This window comes from Musa acuminata, chromosome BXJ2-7, assembly GCF_036884655.1.
Source record: "Musa acuminata AAA Group cultivar baxijiao chromosome BXJ2-7, Cavendish_Baxijiao_AAA, whole genome shotgun sequence".
Lineage (NCBI taxonomy): Eukaryota > Viridiplantae > Streptophyta > Magnoliopsida > Zingiberales > Musaceae > Musa > Musa acuminata.
The window spans coordinates 10,968,288-10,986,919 of NC_088344.1; the positions used below are offsets into that span (position 1 = coordinate 10,968,288).

Consider the following 18,632-nt stretch of genomic DNA (forward strand, 5'->3'; position numbering starts at 1 on the left):
TTTTACTTGCTTGACAGGAAAGAAGTGCATGAACTTAATGTGATGTTAATCCACACTGCTCGGAAGACGATTCTACTGTACAAATTCATGTTATCTCCACAGCTGATGCTTACCTGGATTCATCGGAGGAAATGTATCGACCAACGCTAACTGAAGTTTGGTGAGCATTGGATGATAGAAATTACAGTGGAATAATGAACTGGAAATTGTTAGCCTCGGTGTGACAGGTGAGAGACTCTGGATATACCATGGCCAGGGGGTGATGTAACTGAAGCAAATGTCAGATTGAAATGGTCGATGCATCACAACAATAAATCTGACACCACTTTATCAGAGCCTTTCTTTGAAGCTTAGGAATGAATCTATGATTCTTCTGGATCTTGGATCCAAGTTGAGAAGGCACCGGACCACCAGAGACCCTTTCACTCGAATCGCAGCTGGTGGATTCTTCACACTCATTGTTTTTGGCAGGATGCTTCACTCGATGAGTAACGGCAGGAGCAACGATGTGACCACAAGCAATTTGAATTATGGAGATCCTCCTTTATTAAAAAGAAAATAAATAAACTTATCAGGTCAGAAGAATAAGAATCGAATGTGATTTTAAGTTCTGATACAGAACATTACAAGGAACCGAAAAAATATATATATATTCTTTATCGATTGTGGATGATTTGAGCATTTTGATTACCCAGCTTCTCTTTCTTCCTGTCCTGATTCAGCATGTCTCTCTGGTCCCAGAGACCTAATCCAACTATCCGACTCTTTGCACAACAATGGAACAACGCCTCGCTGGATCCCCATCATCTTGTTCACCCAATTCCATCTTGACTCTCAATCAGCTAAACCCATTATTTTTGTTCATCCTCGGTGCAAGCTCTAAATAAGATATCGAGTGGTCGGCACTCGACCACATGCAAAGCTGATCCGCGTCCGTCCCACCTGGTACCGGAGCGGGTAGCGACTTCGCCAGCGTAAGTAGAACTATGAGAATCAGGCAAGGGACCCGAATCCAGGCTGGCGGGCGGGCCCCAGCCAGCCGGCCGTTGCATGTGGGTGGGCCCCGGAGCGGTCGCGTTACGCGTCCGCGGGCCGGCCCTCCGTCTCCCTCTGGTCTCTCTATAAAGCCCTCTCTTCTTCCCACCCCTTGGCATTCGAAAGAAGCGAGGAAAGCATAGGAAAAGAGAAGCACATTCTGTTCGGGCTGTGAGGCTCTGCGCGTGCTGCTCTCCTCTGTTTGTGTTCGGGGGCGGGGGGGATATCCTTGCGCACTTTGGGTTTTCCGGTGTTCTGAAGGCGGAGGGAGATGGCTCGGGTTCCTTCCTTCCTGATGGTCGTCGTGGCCCTCATCTCCGCTATCGTGCTGGTGCCCGCCGTCCGGGCACAGTCTCCGGCGCCGGCGCCGGCGCCTGCTCCCACCAGCGACGGTGAGTCACGCTTCCTTTCTCTTCTCTTCTCCCTCTAAATGTAGGTGTAATCTATCTATGTCCGACTCTTCGATGCGAAAGAACCTTAATACTGTGATGGTGCAGGGGTGGCGATCGACCAAGGGATTGCTTATGTGCTGATGCTGGCTGCCTTACTCCTCACCTATCTCATCCATCCTCTGGATGCATCCTCCGCCTCCGACAAGCTCTTCTGAGTCGACATACATCCATCGATGCTTCCTCTGAAAAGTCTGATATGGGCGTGCTTTTTCTTTTCCGTTTTGAGTCGAGATGATGGGGTGTGATGTGATTTGGGCCCCCCATTCTGTTTGGGCTGTGTGGACTAATATGATCTATTCATTATATGATCTATTCTTTTTATTTTATTTTATTCCTTTTACTGGGAGCTTGACGGCTGCGCAATGCTTTGTTTGCCATGGAAGCTGGAAGCAGTCGGGCATACCTGGGACTTCCACGTAGAAAATAAATACTTGCCAAGGAAACACCAACTCCACCTCCACGGGAAGGCCCTGCACGCAGTCAAAAAATAAAAATAAAAGACCGGGCTGTGTGAGAAAGTCTTCGGTACGACTGAGTACGACACTTTCGAAAGAAAATAACCTTATAAGAAAGAAAGAAAGACTCAGACCAGGCGGTCGGGCTCGATCAGGCCCAACCAACACAACCTGCAGCCTGGTTTGACCCCGGTGACGTGCAGACCCGACCCGACCTATGGCTCGGTCCGGCGCGACTTTGAGCCTGGGTTCGGGTTCGACTCGAGTCTAGTGGCTCGACTGGACCAGGCCTGTGCAGCCTGATCGGCTCGGCGCAGTTATGGGCTAAGCAGCCCGCTGCGCATGGCCCAACTCCGTGTGGCCTACAGGTTACAACCGAAACGGCGCGGCCACTTCGTGCAGCCCAAGCAGCAGACCGCCCCTTGTCCATTGCACGTGCCCTGCACGTCACACTCTATGGGTTGGATTCGGGCTAGGGTTGGCCCAGAAGCCCTGTTTTGGTTTTTCAGGATTTTGAGCCCAATTAACCCCTAAGTTGAACCTGAATCGAATTGGGTTGACCAATTTTGGCTGATTCAGGTGATTCCGAACCGATTTAGATCGATTCAACATTAACCTAAATTAGACCATAGATGGGAAAAAACAAACAAGTATATGAAATTCAACAAACCAAAATAAAAGCCGGATAAAGAAAGGACACTTTCAGTATTAAAGGAAAAAAAGCAGGAATCAACTTGATTGGTTTAACTTTTAAATCTTCACTATATGATTGGCTAATTGTAAGATTCCAAATAGCAATATATAATCATACAGAATAAGAAACAATTATAACAAGAGAAAAAGAAAAAAAAATCATAGTTCCAGAAACTTATTCTTGCAGAAAGAACAGCTGTATCCCTATTATGTATTAACAAATTCAAACAACAGTGCTAACATGCATAATATAGTCCGAGTTTCCTGAGGGCCATCCACTGCAACACATGTTTTCTGATACACTATCTGATACACAGTTATCAGATACACTATGTTATCTGATACACAGTTATCAGATACACTATGTTATCTGATACACAGTGATCAGATGTTTTCTGACCAACCCTCAATAAGATCCTCAAAGAAAAACCTTAAACTAAAAAAGGCTGTCTGCTGTAGTAGCATAGAAGACTAATTAGTTGATAAGAAACCTACCTTCGGTAGGGATCATGTGCTATATAGAGCACCATCCAATATTAACTTATAGAACAATGAGAAGAGTAAACTACTTTGACACCTAGAATTAATACTTTGCAATGCCATTCTCTGATAATTTGTTATCATATGGGCCAATTGTTTCCATTTGTCCATTCAGATTTGTTTTTACCTTTGTTAAGTTCAGCCACTAAATTGATGCTTTCATAAAAATTTCAACTACTTGAACCTTATTTTCTTTCAAGACAAATGGTTCTTCTACTGTTGTACAGCTTGGTAGATATCAGAGCTGCAAAAACTTTTGCATCGAAAGATGAATTTAAATTCTTCTGATACCAATTTTCAGTCAACAATATTTAGTTTGTTTCTATTATTTTAACAGTGCTATACTTTTCTTTAAAGGTATTCAGTCAGAACAGAGTTTCAGATATGTTTGTCCAACAGATACCTTCAGAAAAAAAAAGACAATGCAAGCACATTACCTCATAAAAGAATACCTGCCATATATGCCTGTCACCCTGATGTTGCAAGTGTTTGATTCTCCAGCTCCTTGTGTGTGTGCAACCTTGTCCGTAAAGAAGAGAGCAAAGAGATCCATTAAGCCCACAAAATAAATATGCAATCATAAACTTTAAAGAAACCAAATCTTTGAAGAGTTGAAGAACCTAGTTCTTAAAAAAAAAAAAAATCATTACATCAAAAGGCATACGCTCACACGTAAATTCGAACATGGGAACTATCACTTATGCAATAATGCACTAATCAACCTTGTGTTAATAATGTACTAATCAACCTGGACGTCTCAATAGAACAAGAACCAAATTCTCAAAATATGCCTTGAAATAATGGCAATCTCTTAAAGAAAACTAGAATTTCAACTCCCACCAACCAGAAGAAATATAAGGTGATCAAAATAGCACATAATTATTCAAGAACACAGAAGCGAAGCGGTTCTTCACAAACTTGTTCTCCTAAGAAAGACAAATAACCTAACAGCTAAATCTAAAAGCACAAATTGGTACCTAAATAGTTTTGGTTCAAGAACATGTCCTGTAGATGAAGCAGAATCATAATAATTAATTCTAGGCAGGCTTTTCATCGTCCTACACAAATATTTACAAGATAATAGGCATTTGACTCATGTGCTTAACAAAACTTGCGTACCAGAAGCAAAGAACCCTTTCTTTGTTGTCCTGTATCATTTGGGAACCCCAAGATTGCATCACAAAGGATTACACCAATGAACGTCGCTTTGGAAAGCAGAGAAAGATGCTTAGTTTGCACAACCGACTCAACGTAGGGCACCCAGACGAATCAAAACAATCAATTGCGGAGGCAAGAAAAACCCCCCTTAACTTCTTGGACGAAATAGATGAACCTAACCTCTTCTTGAATCTTGGTCAAGGAGATGGCTCCGTCGGCGAAGCCGACCCCAGAATCAGAGGAAGGGAGGCGATGAGGACGAAGAGAGGAGGGAGCAGCGACAGTAGCGTCATAGGAGGAGGAGAGGAAGATGATGATGGAGAAGATTCGTTGGATTATTTATTCCTCAAATATATAGGTTTTTTTAAAATGATATTAAGCATTATTATTACTAATAATAATAATGGAGAAGATTCGTTGGATTATATATATATATATATATATATATATATATATATATATATATATATATATATATATATATATATATATATATATATATATATTGGCAGTTTCACACACGCGGCCATGGCGTCAACTGCACCCTCTTGCTCACCGACCGCGGCCAGCTCCTCATCACCAGCGGACGGGAGCCTCCAGCAATGGGCGGAGGAGGGGACGGTAGTGACGGGAAGCGAGGGTTCGTCTTCGTCAAGGATTTCCAGGCGGAGGAGGACGGCATCGCGATAGCGGAGGCCAGGTGTCTCGACGCCATCCGATCTGCGCTGGAGAACCTCGAGGACCAGCTCGAGTTCTTCCATGTGAGTTTCACCGCGTTGCTGTTGAATCATCCCTTCTTTTCCCCTTTCTTCTTTGTCGAATTAATTCGTACTGCCGATGTAACCAAAACAGTAAGATTTCTTTGATAATATGATTGGTATCATGTTATGGTTGCCAACGATTAATTTGTGCCTGAACTCTATACATTTCCATTCCTTTCTCATTCACAGAATTAGGTTTTTGGATTTGTACATTGATGAGACTTTGGCATGAAGATTAATCATAAAATTGATTTTTTTTTGTTTATAATGTTGGATTATAGAATGTAACCTTTGATTCATATCACATATTTATTCTGACCTTTGCTTAAAATAGCGTGTCTGTGTGCAATCTAGGGATGCCGTTTAAACTTGGAGAAAATCTTGATTGTAGGTAAAGTAAAAGATAAAGGTTGGAAGAAATTGTTTAAAGGACTTAAATTGAGCAATTGCAGCGTGATTTTGTGATATGGATTATGGATTCCACAATTCTATTGGAGTAGGCTAAGGCTAGCTGTAAAGAGGTATTGCATTTTGGCAAAAGATGCCATAAACATATTCTATGGTGCTTCTCTTGGGGGTTCCTCATGTTAATTTTGGTGGAAGCTGTCATATCTGGATCATACAGAAATTTTCTGAAGCTTATAACTTGCTTTCTTTTTTCCCAGTTGTACACACTCTGATTATTTTAGTACTAGTTGGCACGGTTTGGTTCACGGGTCGATGTCGGGAGTCTCGGGTTGGTTGAGCTAGTTGCTGAGGTCGGTCGGGCCTGTGCGACGAGTGTCGGCGTCGTGATGTTGAGCAGCATCTCTCTGTCTCCAAGTTGGTTGGCGGCTCGCTTTCGTACACTGGATGACAACTCCCAGGCCGGAACGCTCGTGGCTCGAGGGTGGCCGTTTTCCTGCAAGAATGACCTTCGTCGGGTGATTCCCGACTTTGGCCCCTCCGACGAGCAAGTCAGTAGTTTTTTTTCTCTTTTTTTGTCCTCTCTCCTGGCCGGATGCCGGCCAGGGGCTTTTATACTACTGTACGAGGGTAGGTAGTATGTGGGTTTGGTGTGGTGGCCGATCCTCGAGGGATGAGACGGTACCTTTGTGCGGTTGCCCGTCCCAGGATGCGCGGAACAGTGCCAGACGGCGCCGTCCCGAGCTTCCGGGGCAGGACATACCAAATAACGCCTTGGTACGAATTCTAACTTGGCGCGTGGGGGTGTTCCCCTTGCTGACTCGGTTGTAGTGCGGCGTGACATTGATTGTGACGTGTCTTGGACCCAAAATATACCTTATCACTCCCCCCCCCCCCAAATCAAGGAGTGTCGTGGGGTCCCTGCGAGGGGGCGAGAGGCATGCCAGGGTCGGAGTGCTGCGGAGGTATTGGTTACTTATGAGGGAAAATTGGATTAGCTCGTCGCGAGGTAGTTTGGAGGGGCAGTGTCTCGTGCCTCGGGAAAGGTTGGCTCCGTTGGTTTGGCGGCTGGGACCAGGTGAGATGAGACCAACATGTCGTAAGTCGGATAATTGATTTGGCATGGCTCGGAGTTAGGGCCGGTGAGTTGCAAGTCAGAGATCGAGTTGGAGTGACTCGGTAAGAGATTTGACGAGTTGCAAGTCAGAGATCGAGTTGGAGCGTCTCGGTTAGAGATTTAACAAGTCGCAAGTCTGAGATCGAGCTGGAGCGACTCGGTAGGAGATTGGCGAGTCGCAAGTCGAGGATCAAGCTGGATCGACTCGGTTAAAGACTGGGCCTGTGGGCCAAGTGACTGATCTCGGACTCAGGTTTTGGTGCCGGTGGGTCGCAAGTCGGGAACCGATCTGGAGCGACCCGGGGCAAGGGCTGGACCTATGGGCCGAGTGACTGGACTCGGGCTCAGGTTTGGTGCCGGCGAGTCGTAAGTCGGGAACCGATCTGGAGCGACCCGATTAGAGATTTGGCGAGTTATAAGTCAAGGATCGAGTTGGAGCAACTCGGTAGGAGGTTGGCAAGTCGCAAGTCAAGGATTGAGCTAGAGCGACTCGGTTAAAGACTGGGCCTGTGGGCCAAGTGACTGATCTCAGACTCAAGTTTCGGTGTCGACAGGTCGCAAGTCGGGAACCGATCTGGAGTGACCCGGGCAGCGGCTGGACTTGTGGGCCGAGTGACTGGACTCGGGCTTAGGTTTGGTGCCAGCGAGTCGCAAGTCGGGAACCGATCTGGAGCGACCCAGTTAGAGATTTGGCGAGTCAAAAGTCGAGGATCGAGCTAGAGTGACTCGGTTAAAGACTGGGCCTGTGGGCCGAGTGACTGATCTCGGACTCAAGTTTTGGTGTCGGCGGGTTGCAAGTCGGGAATCGATCTGGAGCGACCATGGGCAGGGGCTGGACCTGTGGGCCGAGTGATTGAACTCGAGCTCAGGTTTAGTGCCAGCGAGTCGCAAGTTGGGAACCGATCTGGAGTGACCCGGGCGAAGTTTGGACCTATGGGCCGAGTGACTTATCTCGGGCTCAGGTTTTGGTGCCGGCGGGTCGCAAGTCGGGAATCAATCTAGAGTGACCCGGGTAGGGGCTGGACCTGTGGGCTGAGTGACTGAACTCGGGCTCAGGTTTGGTGCCGGCGAGTCGCAAGTCGGGAACCGATCTGGAGCGACCCGGGCGAGGTTTGGACTTGTGGGCCGAGTGACTAATCTCGAGCTCAGGTTTGGTGTCGACAAGTCACAAGTCGGGAACTGATCTGGAGCGACCCGGGCGAGGTTTGGACCTGTGGGTCAAGTGAAGGTTGGGTGGCGTCGTTAGGTGACGCGCCGAATTTTGCCCGGACGCCATCGTGCCATGTGGCGAGCCAAGTGGAGCGGCATGGGACTTGGCGGAAAACTTTTTGTTTCGAATGGCCTCCGGCGGGAGATTTCGGGTGATGAGGCACCTCTGGCGGGAGCTCCGAGGCCGGCGAATTTGGCGAATCCGAGGGGTTATGATGGGTTTTAAATGTTGCGACCATCTTTTTCCTCGGGAAGCCCAATCATCGTCTCGTAGTGGAGTAGCCTACCCTTTATAAGCCCCTTCCAAAGCAGTTGCCATCACTTTTGCTTCCGTCCTTCATCCTGCACCCCAGCTTCTTTCTTCCAACCTTGAGGTTGGGATGTCTCTGTCTTCATCTTCGTCTTTATCTTCGTCTTCCTCCTCTTCATCTTCTTCCTCTGGGGGCTCGCGAACTGAAGTCGTCAGTGTGTCCTTCGGTAGTGCTCCCTCGGAGGCCATAGGGAGCTCTGCCGCGCTTGAAACTCTTAAGTCGTGGCACGATGTGGACTCGGTGGTGACCGAGGACCCTTTTGAGGGTACTCTAGGATCATTATCGCATCCCAGAGTGCTATGGCGTTCACGCCCCTCGGCTTGGACAATAGCCATACGATCAGTTTCTCGATGGGTTTGGGCTGACCGTAGGGGCCTTTTGTTAGGAACGGGGTTGGCACCAAGAGGGGGGATGAATTAGTGCAGCGGATAAAAACATCGGTTTCAAAAAATCTTTCGTACGATAAAATCCGAACTCGGAAATGCTTAACTTGAAACACGTGTTCGTAAATGTATTGAAGGCAATAAGCTATTAAAGAGGTTTGCAGTAAAGATAAATTGCTCAAAGTAAAATGCAAACCAGATTTTAGAGTGGTTTGATCATCGTGATCTACATCGACTTCGACGATTCCTCTTCTGTCGAGGCCACCGGCATCCACTATCGATCTTCCTTTAATAGACGAAGATCAACCTCCTTCTTACACCCCTCTTCTCCTTTTTACGGGTTTAGGAGACAACTCTTACAAGCACTCACTCCTCTCTTACAGAATTCTAAACTTAGAGTGGAGGAGGGAATTTCTAAAGAGATTCCTACAGCTTTTTTCTACTTTTAAACTCTTTGTGCTTGTGTATATTAACCAAGGATGAGAGGGGTATTTATAGGCAGTTGATTCAAACTTGGAACCTAAAAACATCTCATCCCGGGTTTCCCGAGCACGGGCGGTACCACCACCAGTGTCAGTCTTACTCAGGGCGGTACCACCGCCTGGGAGGCTGTGCTGGGCGGTACCACCACCTATAGCCTCTCGGAGGCTGTGTCTGGGCGGTACCACTACCTGATACAGTCTCAGAGACTGTGCCACGACGATGACACCTCTTGGGGCACTGTTTGAGCCTTTTCATTGGGTCCTACACAGTCTTTATATGGGCCTAGCTGGCCCCTAATTGGGTTGGCCCAAATCCAAACCCAATTACGTGCTAACTACGATTCCTAAGACATTTGCTAACCTAAACAAGTCCCTATATCTTGGTTTCTTCCGGCAAGCTTCCGGCGAACTTCCGACGATCTCTCGACAATGTTCTGGCGGACTCCTGGCAAGCTCCTAGACTTCACGACGATCTTCTTAGCGAGTTCCGATGAGCTTCTTTGGCAAGCTCTGAGACTTCTCGGCTGGTTCCGACAAAACTTCCGACGAACGTCTGGACTTCCGACGAACTCTCGAACTCCCAACGAAATTGTGTCCTTGACTCCGGGACTTTATTTTGCTTCATGCATTGCTATCATAGTTAATCCTGCACATGTAAAACACACTTCGATCTAGACAATTAATACTAAGCATTAATCATGTTGTCCGGCATGTTATTGGTCCCTCGATGCTTTGTCCGATTCTTCGGCGCATCGTCCTCTCTTGCAGCCTATTGCCCAATCGGCCAATTGACTCTGTAACTCCGATACCCTTGGCACAATATCCGCTTTTCTTGGCCCGATGCTCGAATCTATGGCCCGAAGCCTTCTGTTGGTACGTCGATAATCCTTCGGCCCGACGTCCAATCTTTTGACATGTTTTCCCCCAGCACAACATGATTCTTCCTGCTTTAATTATCTCATCCTGATTGAAGCATCCTGCGTCACTCAAAACGCAGATTAAATCATAAACACTATCAATTGGTTTCATCATCAAAATCCGAGATTCAACACTTTTGAGGTGGGGCTGCGGTTCCCGCTGCACCCCGTCATCGGGGAGTGCCTCCATAACTGGGGCATATTGTCGTCCCAGATGGCGCCAAACTCTTGGCGCAATATGGTGGCCTTTACTGGGGAGTGTCGGGGGGGGGGGCTGGCTAGGATCGAGCCGACTAGGACCCTCTTCTTGGCCTGCTTCTGTCTGTGTAAAGGGCGAGGCGGGTATTACCTGACCGCCCGTAGCGATTTTAAGATCAGCGATGCACCTTCCAACAACAAAGGTTGGAAGAATCGCATCTTTTTCGTTAGTTGTAGTCGAGGGTGGGGATTTAGCACTGGATGGACCTTCCGAACCATTGATAATACCTCCCCGTTGCTCTTTGTCGGAGAAACAACGGACGTGAATCGACTAAGGGGCATCTTATCCTCTTCTCGGGCAATCAGAGAGATGACCGAGGAGTGGCTGGTCGAAGCAGAACTAAGCCCAGCCACTGGGGGTATGGTCATTCGCATATGATGGATTGTCCGCTCGTCCCAAGCTATCCGACCGATTGGATTTTTTTTTTTTTTTGTAGAGATGGTGGATCTTCGATCTGTGAAGAAGACGCCTAGCGCCAAGGCCGTTGTGCCACCGCCTCGAGACGGCGAGGGTCCCAGAGCTGAGGATGCCACGCAGAAGGGCACACCAAAAAGGACGTCGGGGTCTTCGGAAGCGGGTCGCCTTTAAAAGAAGGCAAAGACCTTGGTCCGGAAGAGGCCTGCGAACTCGGCTGCTTGCGCGAGCACCATCCCGGGATCGTCCGGGGCTGCTCCCCAAGGCGAGGGCTCGGGGAGCGCGAAGGGGAAGGGGGTGGCCGGGTCGTCTGACAGTGACCCTTCTAGGAGGGCGCCGGTGCGCCCGACGTCGATGCGGGAACTATGCCATGTCCGCTCTCGGGCCGAAGGCGAGTAGTACCAAGCCCTGAACATGGCCGACCTTCTGGTCGGGGAGCCGGGAACCCCCTACGCCTCTTGGTGGGCGACTCTCAAGGCTAACAGTCGCATTTGGGGCAACGGGTCAACTGCCCAAGAGTTCATCCAAGGGGCACTTCACCCAGCCATGACAAAGGAGCTTTACTACGCTCCCCCTCGGAAGTGCTGGCGGACCGGGCGGCCAAGTCGCTTGTTTGGGTAAGTAGTGGTTTTCTTTCCTTGTTCGATCCTTCCTTGCGTGGGTCCTAACGCCGATCTTTGTGCATGGCCAACACTACACCATGGCGCTGATCGACCGAGTCCTTGACGCCGGGTGGGTGATCGAGTGTCAGTTGGACGTCTACGCTGCTCTTCGCCTGGAGAACCTAGAGTTGAAGGCCGAGGGGTGGCTCGGAGGCCGTTGCCGTGGCCGAAGAGCACGCCTCTGCTCTGGATGAGGAGGTGAGCCGCTTGAAGGTCGAGCTGGAGGAAAGTCGGTCACGTATCCGGACGCTGGATGATGAGCTGCTGACCCTCTCCCACGATGTCGAGTCCGCTAGGTCTTCGGCTTGGGCCGTTGAAGAGGTCCTGAAGGAGGAGCGGCTAGCGTTACCCCAGAAGATCGAGGGGGCGATCGCTGAGTACAAGGCGTCCACCGAGTTCGAGCGCGGCCTGGTGAGGTCGGGGCAGGTCACATATGAGTTCGGGTACCGGGTGGCCTATGCTCGCTTTCGAGTGAGGTACTCGGACCTGGAACTGGAGTCGGACCCGTTGATATGTCGGCGAACGTCCCTTTTGATGACGGGCCCGAGACCCCTCCTCTGAACTAAGGGCTGTACTTCCCTTTTTCTTTTGTTTTGGTCGGGTCGAGTTTTGAAACTGTATCGCCTGACCACAATGTGTATTATTTTTTTTTTCATCAATAAAAACTCCTATTTTGGAATCCTAACTTCTCGTCTTTCTCTACCGCGGATGTACATGCTTCTTTCAATTGATAAAACACGCCTTTTCGGGGCCTCGTCCTTCGGTTTTTACGGATAGAATTTCTTTAAATTCACTGCATTCCATGTCCTTGGCAGAGGGGTTCCCTCCATGGTCTCGAGTCGGTAGGTCCCTTCTCGAACCACATCGCAGACTTGATAGGGGCCTTCCCAGTTAGGCGCGAGTTTTCCTCTCGCTCGGGTCGGGTCGCTCACCTCTGCCTTTCGAAAGACGAGGTCCCTGACCTTGATCGGTCGCGAATGAACTTTATGGTTGTATATCCGAGTCGTTACCTTCTTGTACGCCAAGGTACGCAGGTGTGCCTTGGCTCTTCTTTCTTCGAGGAGGTCTAGGTTTGCTCGTAGGCCCTCCTCGGAGCCTTCTTGTTCGTAGTTTGAGGCGCGCAGGGTTGGGAACACCATCTCGGGCGGGAGGACCGCTTCGGTCCCGAACGCCAAGCTAAACGGAGACTCTCCCGAGGCAGTTTTGGGAGTCATTCGCATCGCCCATAAGACACTAGGGAGCTCGTCCACCCAGGTTCCGTGCACGCTCGAGATCCTCTTCTTGAGGCCCTCTAGAATCGCCCGATTCATTACTTCAGTCTGGCCGTTAGTTTGGTGGTGTATAACCGAGCTGAACCTCAACTGTATCCCATATGACTGGCAATAGGCCTTGAACTTAGCGTTGTTGGATTAAGCTCCATAGTCGGTGATGATAGCTTTGAGGATCCTGAATCGAGTGATAATGTTCTTCCATGTGAAGCCTCGAACTTGTTGCTCGGTGATGGAGGCTAAGGGCTTAGTTTCAACCCACTTCGTGAAGTAGTCGACCCCGACTATGAGAAAGCGTCGTTGTCCCGATACTGGAGGAAAGGGTCCAAGGAGATCGAGTCCCCATTGGGCAAAGGGCAAGGCCCATCTATCGGGGTAAGAGGAACTCCTGGCTGGTGTTGCAGTCGGGCGTGCCTTTGACATTGTTGGCACTACTGCATGTGTGATATGTCGTTCTGGCTCATGGTCAGCCAGTAGTACCCTGCCTGAGAGTCATGAAGGCCAAGGCTCGTCCCCTGATGTGCTCCCCACAAATCCCCTCGTGGAGCTCGGCGAGGACCGTTTCAGCTTCTGATGGCGCGAGGCAGCGCAAAGGGGTTGAGAGAAGGCCCTACGGTATAGCTTTCCGCTGATGACGCAGTACCAGGCTCGGGTTCATCTCAATCGTCTCGCAGCCGCCGGGTCATCGGGCTTCATTCCGTCCTTCTTGAAGTGGAAGATTTCTTCCATCCAGTTTGGCGAGACCTCTGTTTCAGTGACCTCGTGAGTTGGTATTGTCAGCATCGTTACGGATTCCGTTGCCGGGGTTGCTGCCGGGTTACGAGCGGAGGCCGATCTGGCCAACGCATCAGCTTGCGTGTTCTGTGCTCGAGGTATTCTAGCGATCGAGAGGCAGTTGAAGTGATGGGCGAGCCACTTCACCACTATCAGGTATAACGCCATCGTTGGGTCCCGGGCTTCGTAGCTCCTATTGACGTGTCCCGTCACCAGCTGGGAGTCGCTGAAGACTTCGAGGTTGCCCACATGCATCTCCAGAGCGAGACGTATGCCGTGAAGTAGCGCCTCATACTTAGCCTCGTTGTTGGTGGCTCGGAATTATAATCGAAGTGACCTCTCGTAGGTTTCTTCAGACGGGCCTTTGAGGATAAGCCCGACCTCGACTGCTTCGGTAGTGGATGAGCTATCCACGTGCAGGGTCCATGTGCTCTTGTTGTTCTCTTGCCCAATGACATGGTCTTCAGGAGTTAGCTCGGAAATGAAGTCAGCCAGTACCTGAGCTTTGATGGCGGTCCTGGGGGAGTACTGAATGTTGAATTCGCCGAGCTCGACCGACCACCACAGCATTTGACCCGATGCATCGAAGTTAGAAAGGATTTGTCGCAATGGCTGGTCGGTGATCACTTTGATTGTGTGAGCTTGGAAATAAGGCCGCAGCTTTCGAGCCATCTTCATTAGCGCGAGGGTCAACTTCTCGATCGGGGAGTACCGCGCCTCGGGCCCGACGAGGACGTGACTGACGTAGTATACGGGTTGTTGCATTAGTGGCGTTTCCCGAACTAACATCGAGCTGACTGCTTGCGTTGAGGCCGCCAGGTAGAGACCAAGGGTTTCGCCTGGCTCGGGTGAGGCGAGTAGGGGCAAGCGGGCGAGGCATGCCTTCAACTTTTCGAAGGCTTCTTCGCATTTCGGGGTCCATGTAAAGCTGTCGTCCTGTCATAGAGCCCAGAAGAGAGGGAGGCACTTGTCGCTCGAACGTGACATGAACCTGCTGAGCGCTGCCAACTTCCTGGTGAGTTGCTACACCTCCTTGATCGAGCGGGGGGGATGCATCTCGGTTATGGCCGGAACCTTTTCCGGGTTGGCATCTATCCCCCTCTGGTGAATGACAATGTCGAGGAACCTCCCCGAGCTGACCTCGAAGACGCACTTCACGGGATTCAGACGCATGTTGAACCATCTGAGCGTTTGGAATGTTTCCGTCAGGTCAGTCAAGTGCACACTTGCAGCCTTGCTCTTTACGATCATGTCGTCCATGTATACTTCCATGTTCCTCCCAAGCTAGTGCTTGAACAGCTTGTCGACCATCCTTTGATAAGTCACCCCAGCGTTCTTCAGATCGAAGGGCATCACTTTGTAGCAATACATCCCTCTGTTGGTGATGAAAGCGGTGCTCTCTTGATCTTGAGTCGCCATCCGGATTTGGTTTTAGCCCGAGAATGCATCCATGAACGCAAGGAGTTCATACCACGCAGTGGCGTCGACTAGTTGGTCTATCCTGGGAAGTAGATTGCTGTCCTTGGGGCATGCCTGGTTGAGATCGGTGTAATCAACGCACATCCTCCAGCTTCTATTGGATTTCTTAACGAGAACTACATTCGATAGCCACCAAGGGTATTTCACCTCAGTAATGAATCCCGCTTCTTTAAGGCGGTCAACCTTGTCGCTGATCGCCTTCTGTCGGCGGGAGCAAACTTCTTTGGTCTTTGCCTCACCGGTCGAGCCTTGCAAGAGACCCTTCTCCCTGATTTGGAGGAAGATCTCGGTACGAGATGTGTTCAGAGGGAGAGGCAGGGGCCTTGGGAGCAGTAGCTCTTGTCGGTCGGGCCTCCGACGGGGTTGCACCGGGGCTGCTGAGGTTGTTCCCCAGGATTGTTCCGCCCTTGGCCTCTTCCCGTCCATGCGCTTTCCTGCCACTATAGCTTCGGCGGCGATGTACTAGTTGGCGCGCTGGAGCATCTCGGGGATGGTTACTGACGGCTTCTCGATCAGCGACCAGAAGAACCTTGAAGGCTTCAAGCCCATCAGAAACGCCTGCATGATTAAAGAAGGATGAGCGTTCGGAAATCCCCGGATTTCAGAGGCGAAACGTGCCACAAATTGAGAGAGCGGCTCGTCTTCGCGCTGGGATAACACGAGCAAGGTGGCCATGGAAGGCCGGGGTCGCATGCCAGCGAGGAAATTCTGCTCGAACTCCCTAGCGAGCTGATCGAAAGACGAGACTGAGGACCAGCGTAGCCGACTGAACCACGCTCGTGCCGGTCCCCTGAAGGTAGTCGGGAATGCCCGACACATCAGCGTATTAGAGGTGCCATAAAGGGCCATCTGCGCCCGAAACGCGGTGACGTGCTCTGTGGGATCAGAGCCGTTATCGTACGTCTCCAATGCCGGCAGTCTGAAGTTGAGTGGTACCGGCTTGTCCTGTACTTCCTGAGCAAAGGGGGATCCGCTCGAGCTGCCTTTGTTCGACTCGCTCCGCGACTTCTGGAACTCGCGTTGGAACTCATCCAGGTGTTGGTTGACCTGGGACAGCTGGATCCTAAACGAGTCATCCGTCGAGTCGGACGATATGGTGTCAGGCTCGGAGCGGGGCAGTGTGATTCGGCAGGGTGCGGGTATGCTCTGCTCGAGCAGACCTCTCAGGTCCGTCGTTTGCTCTCGGGCTTCTCCCATCCCGACCTGCTCCCTGCTCGACCTTTGGCGGGTCGGGTCGGTCGGGGGAGCTGCTAGGGAATGAGTGGGACGAGCGTCTGCATCATCCCCGCCATTGCTTGTACTTGCTTGGTCAGGTTGAGGAATGTCTCGGGCGACACGACCGAGGGTCCTGTGGTAAGTCCGGGGGGCGACAACCCTAGGTCGTTGAACAGGCTCCAGTAGCGATCTGGCGTCGAGGCCGGGATCCCCCTGTCTCTGAGGACGGGGAGGGACTGATCTCCGGGCCCAACATAGGGGTGACCGGTCGATGGTTCTCCTTCGGGGAGATGAGTCAGTATGGTTTGGTTCACGGGTCGATGTCGGGAGTCTCAGGTCGACTGATCTAGTTGCCGAGGTCGGTCGGGCCCGTGCAATGAGTGTCGACGCCGTGATGTTGAGCAGCGTCTCTCTGTCTCCAAGCTGGTTGGCGGCTCGCCTTCGTACACTGAATGGCAACTCCCAGGTCGGAACGCTCGTGGCTCGAGGGTGGTCGCTTTCCTGCAAGAATGACTTTCGTCGGGTGATTTCCGACTTTAGCCCCTTCGACGAGCAAGTCAGTAGTTGTTTTTCTCTTTTTTTGTCCTCTCTGCTGGCCGGATGCCGGCCAGGGGCTTTTATACTACTGTACGAGGGTCGGTCGTACGCGGATTTGGCGTGATGGCCGATCCTCGAGGGATGAGATGGTTCCTTTGTGTGGCCGTCGTCCCGAGACGTGTGGAACGGCGCCATACGACACCGTCCCAAGCTTCCGGGATGGGACATACCAAACAACGCCTTGGTACGTTTTCTGACTTAGCGCGTGGGGGTGCTCCTATTGCCGACTCGGCTGTAGCGCGGTGTGGCATCGATTGTGACGTGTCTTGAACCCAAAATATACTTTATCACTAGTAATGGATATACACCATGTTTCAGGTTTTGGTTGATTCCCCAGCTTCCTGTATCTTGAGCAACAATAACTCTTTTGAATTGCCCCTTGCCGGAGACTTTCTTACCTGTTTTCGAAAAGTTCTGGTGTCGCTGCTAGCTCGTATGAGCTTAAACAGCAACAAAATAAGAGATCTTTACTTCTGAAATTGTCTTGTAGACTGTCAAGGCAATATTGGTTCAATGTGGGGTTTGGTGATCAGGTCTAGGCCAGTGGTGGATTTGAAGATTCTACTGGCCATTCATGAAGCCTCTTGGCATGTTTTGCAGCACGCACAAATGAAAAGCTCGAAGAAGATGGTGCTATTATCTATTTATGTTTGTATATTTGTAAGGTAGAATAACATTAACGATAAGATACTTATTTTTCGTTTGCTAGATCCTATTTGGTTCGTTTACTCATGAATCAACTATATAGGTAATCAATCATAGCTACCTTTCAGCGGCATCTGCATAGTTATTATGTGATTACACCCCAAATAGTTGGGAAATCCTGTCAGATTGAGAGCAAAGGTTCAGATCACTGCCACGCTAGTTTGTTATGAGTGCAGGAGCAGAGAATGGTAGCACTTAAATGAAGTGCAGGATTAGGCCTTTATACAGAAACATCTTCTATTTGCTAGTGTTTATGGTTGCTTATCGCACTATCTTTTTCACTTGATCTACATTGAATCTTCAGATTGGCTTTTCTATAATATGAATATACTAAGATCCAGTCAACATGTTCATTTTACTCTACAGGCTATAAAATCACAACAGCGAGCTGAACGAGATGCTGCTATGGTGTGGTTGGGACAGAGTCGCAACATTCTTTCTAGGAGATTGGCTGAACACCAGGGAAAGAAGTACATAGTCATTGAAATGGCATAGGTAAGAAGGAACATACCTAGTATGTAAATACGGATGCTCGTATCGAGCTTCACTATAGCCAAAAGGTCATTCAAGTCGATGAGGATACACTGTTTCAGAAAATGCTGCCGCATTTGCCGTAAGTGTGCTTGCTCTTCTGCAGCTCAATCAAGATGCTTTTACGTTGTAGGAAGAGAAATGAAAGAACTTTGTCTTGGTCGTGACGATTCTTCTAGGAGCAGCCGGTTGAAGCATCTCGATGTTCTATCGGCAAGGGGTTGATCTTTCTAACTGATGCTTGGACGGTTTGTTTGAAATGGTTAGGAAGATAGTTTTACCAATTAATTTTGAGTAAATTTCCCAAAAATATTTATCCCCCTTCATAATTTGAAAGTACTTTTGAAGTGGTCATGACTAGTTTGTCTGTACATAAATACAGTCTGAGTGGTTGCTTACGACAAGTAGTTTGTGCTACTTTGGATTACTATGGATGTATGAGGTTAAATTACAATCCTGAAATAGATCTGTATGCTTGTCAGTTTCCTTTTCAGGGTTCAGTAATCCCTTGTGTTTCTTAGACTCGAGAAAATAGTTACCAGTTAATGGGATTTCTCTCAAGTTCTTCTTGGAGCCTTGTTCTTTTTCTTCAGTATTCTACAGTGGAGACTATGCTAGTGTTGTGAGGCTATTGGTGGGCCAAGTTTAATTAGGCCCAAGCCGACTCGAATCGACTCGAGGAAACCTCGAATGGTGTTCTGGCAGCTGGGCCTCACAAAATCGCCAAAAAGAAAAATCCCAATCCAAGGTTGGACATCTGCTTAATGTTGACTTGTGGGAAGTCTGATGGCTACACGGACAGAATCTAAG

General features: G+C 49.5%; 2 protein-coding genes and 1 long non-coding RNA gene across 6 annotated transcripts; 2 read left to right on the forward strand and 1 right to left on the reverse strand.

Annotated features, from left to right (window-relative positions):
• Nucleotides 1-25: 25 nt before the first annotated feature.
• On the reverse strand, nt 26-4,641 carry LOC135617202 (uncharacterized). 4 transcript variants are annotated; one of them, XR_010488641.1, is made up of 4 exons: nt 4,295-4,641; nt 3,628-3,695; nt 1,891-1,957; nt 26-542 (listed from the first exon to the last, which is right to left on the reverse strand). It is a non-coding gene; the product is annotated as an uncharacterized LOC135617202 (long non-coding RNA). The 4 variants fall into 4 exon arrangements; XR_010488640.1 differs by having other exon boundaries at nt 692-1,957; XR_010488639.1 differs by having other exon boundaries at nt 3,613-3,695.
• On the forward strand, nt 1,307-1,813 carry LOC135617200 (arabinogalactan protein 41-like). Its single transcript, XM_065117192.1, has 2 exons — nt 1,307-1,427; nt 1,533-1,813. The coding sequence occupies exons 1-2, from the start codon at nt 1,307-1,309 to the stop codon at nt 1,640-1,642; spliced, it is 231 nt and encodes a 76-aa protein (XP_064973264.1). The 3' UTR covers nt 1,643-1,813.
• Nucleotides 4,642-4,850: 209 nt separating the features above from the next.
• Nucleotides 4,851-18,395, forward strand: LOC103991645 (plastid division protein PDV1). The gene is made up of 3 exons (XM_065115300.1): nt 4,851-5,094; nt 17,658-17,786; nt 17,929-18,395. The coding sequence occupies exons 1-2, from the start codon at nt 4,936-4,938 to the stop codon at nt 17,784-17,786; spliced, it is 288 nt and encodes a 95-aa protein (XP_064971372.1). The 5' UTR covers nt 4,851-4,935; the 3' UTR covers nt 17,929-18,395.
• The last annotated feature ends 237 nt before the right edge of the window (nt 18,396-18,632 follow it).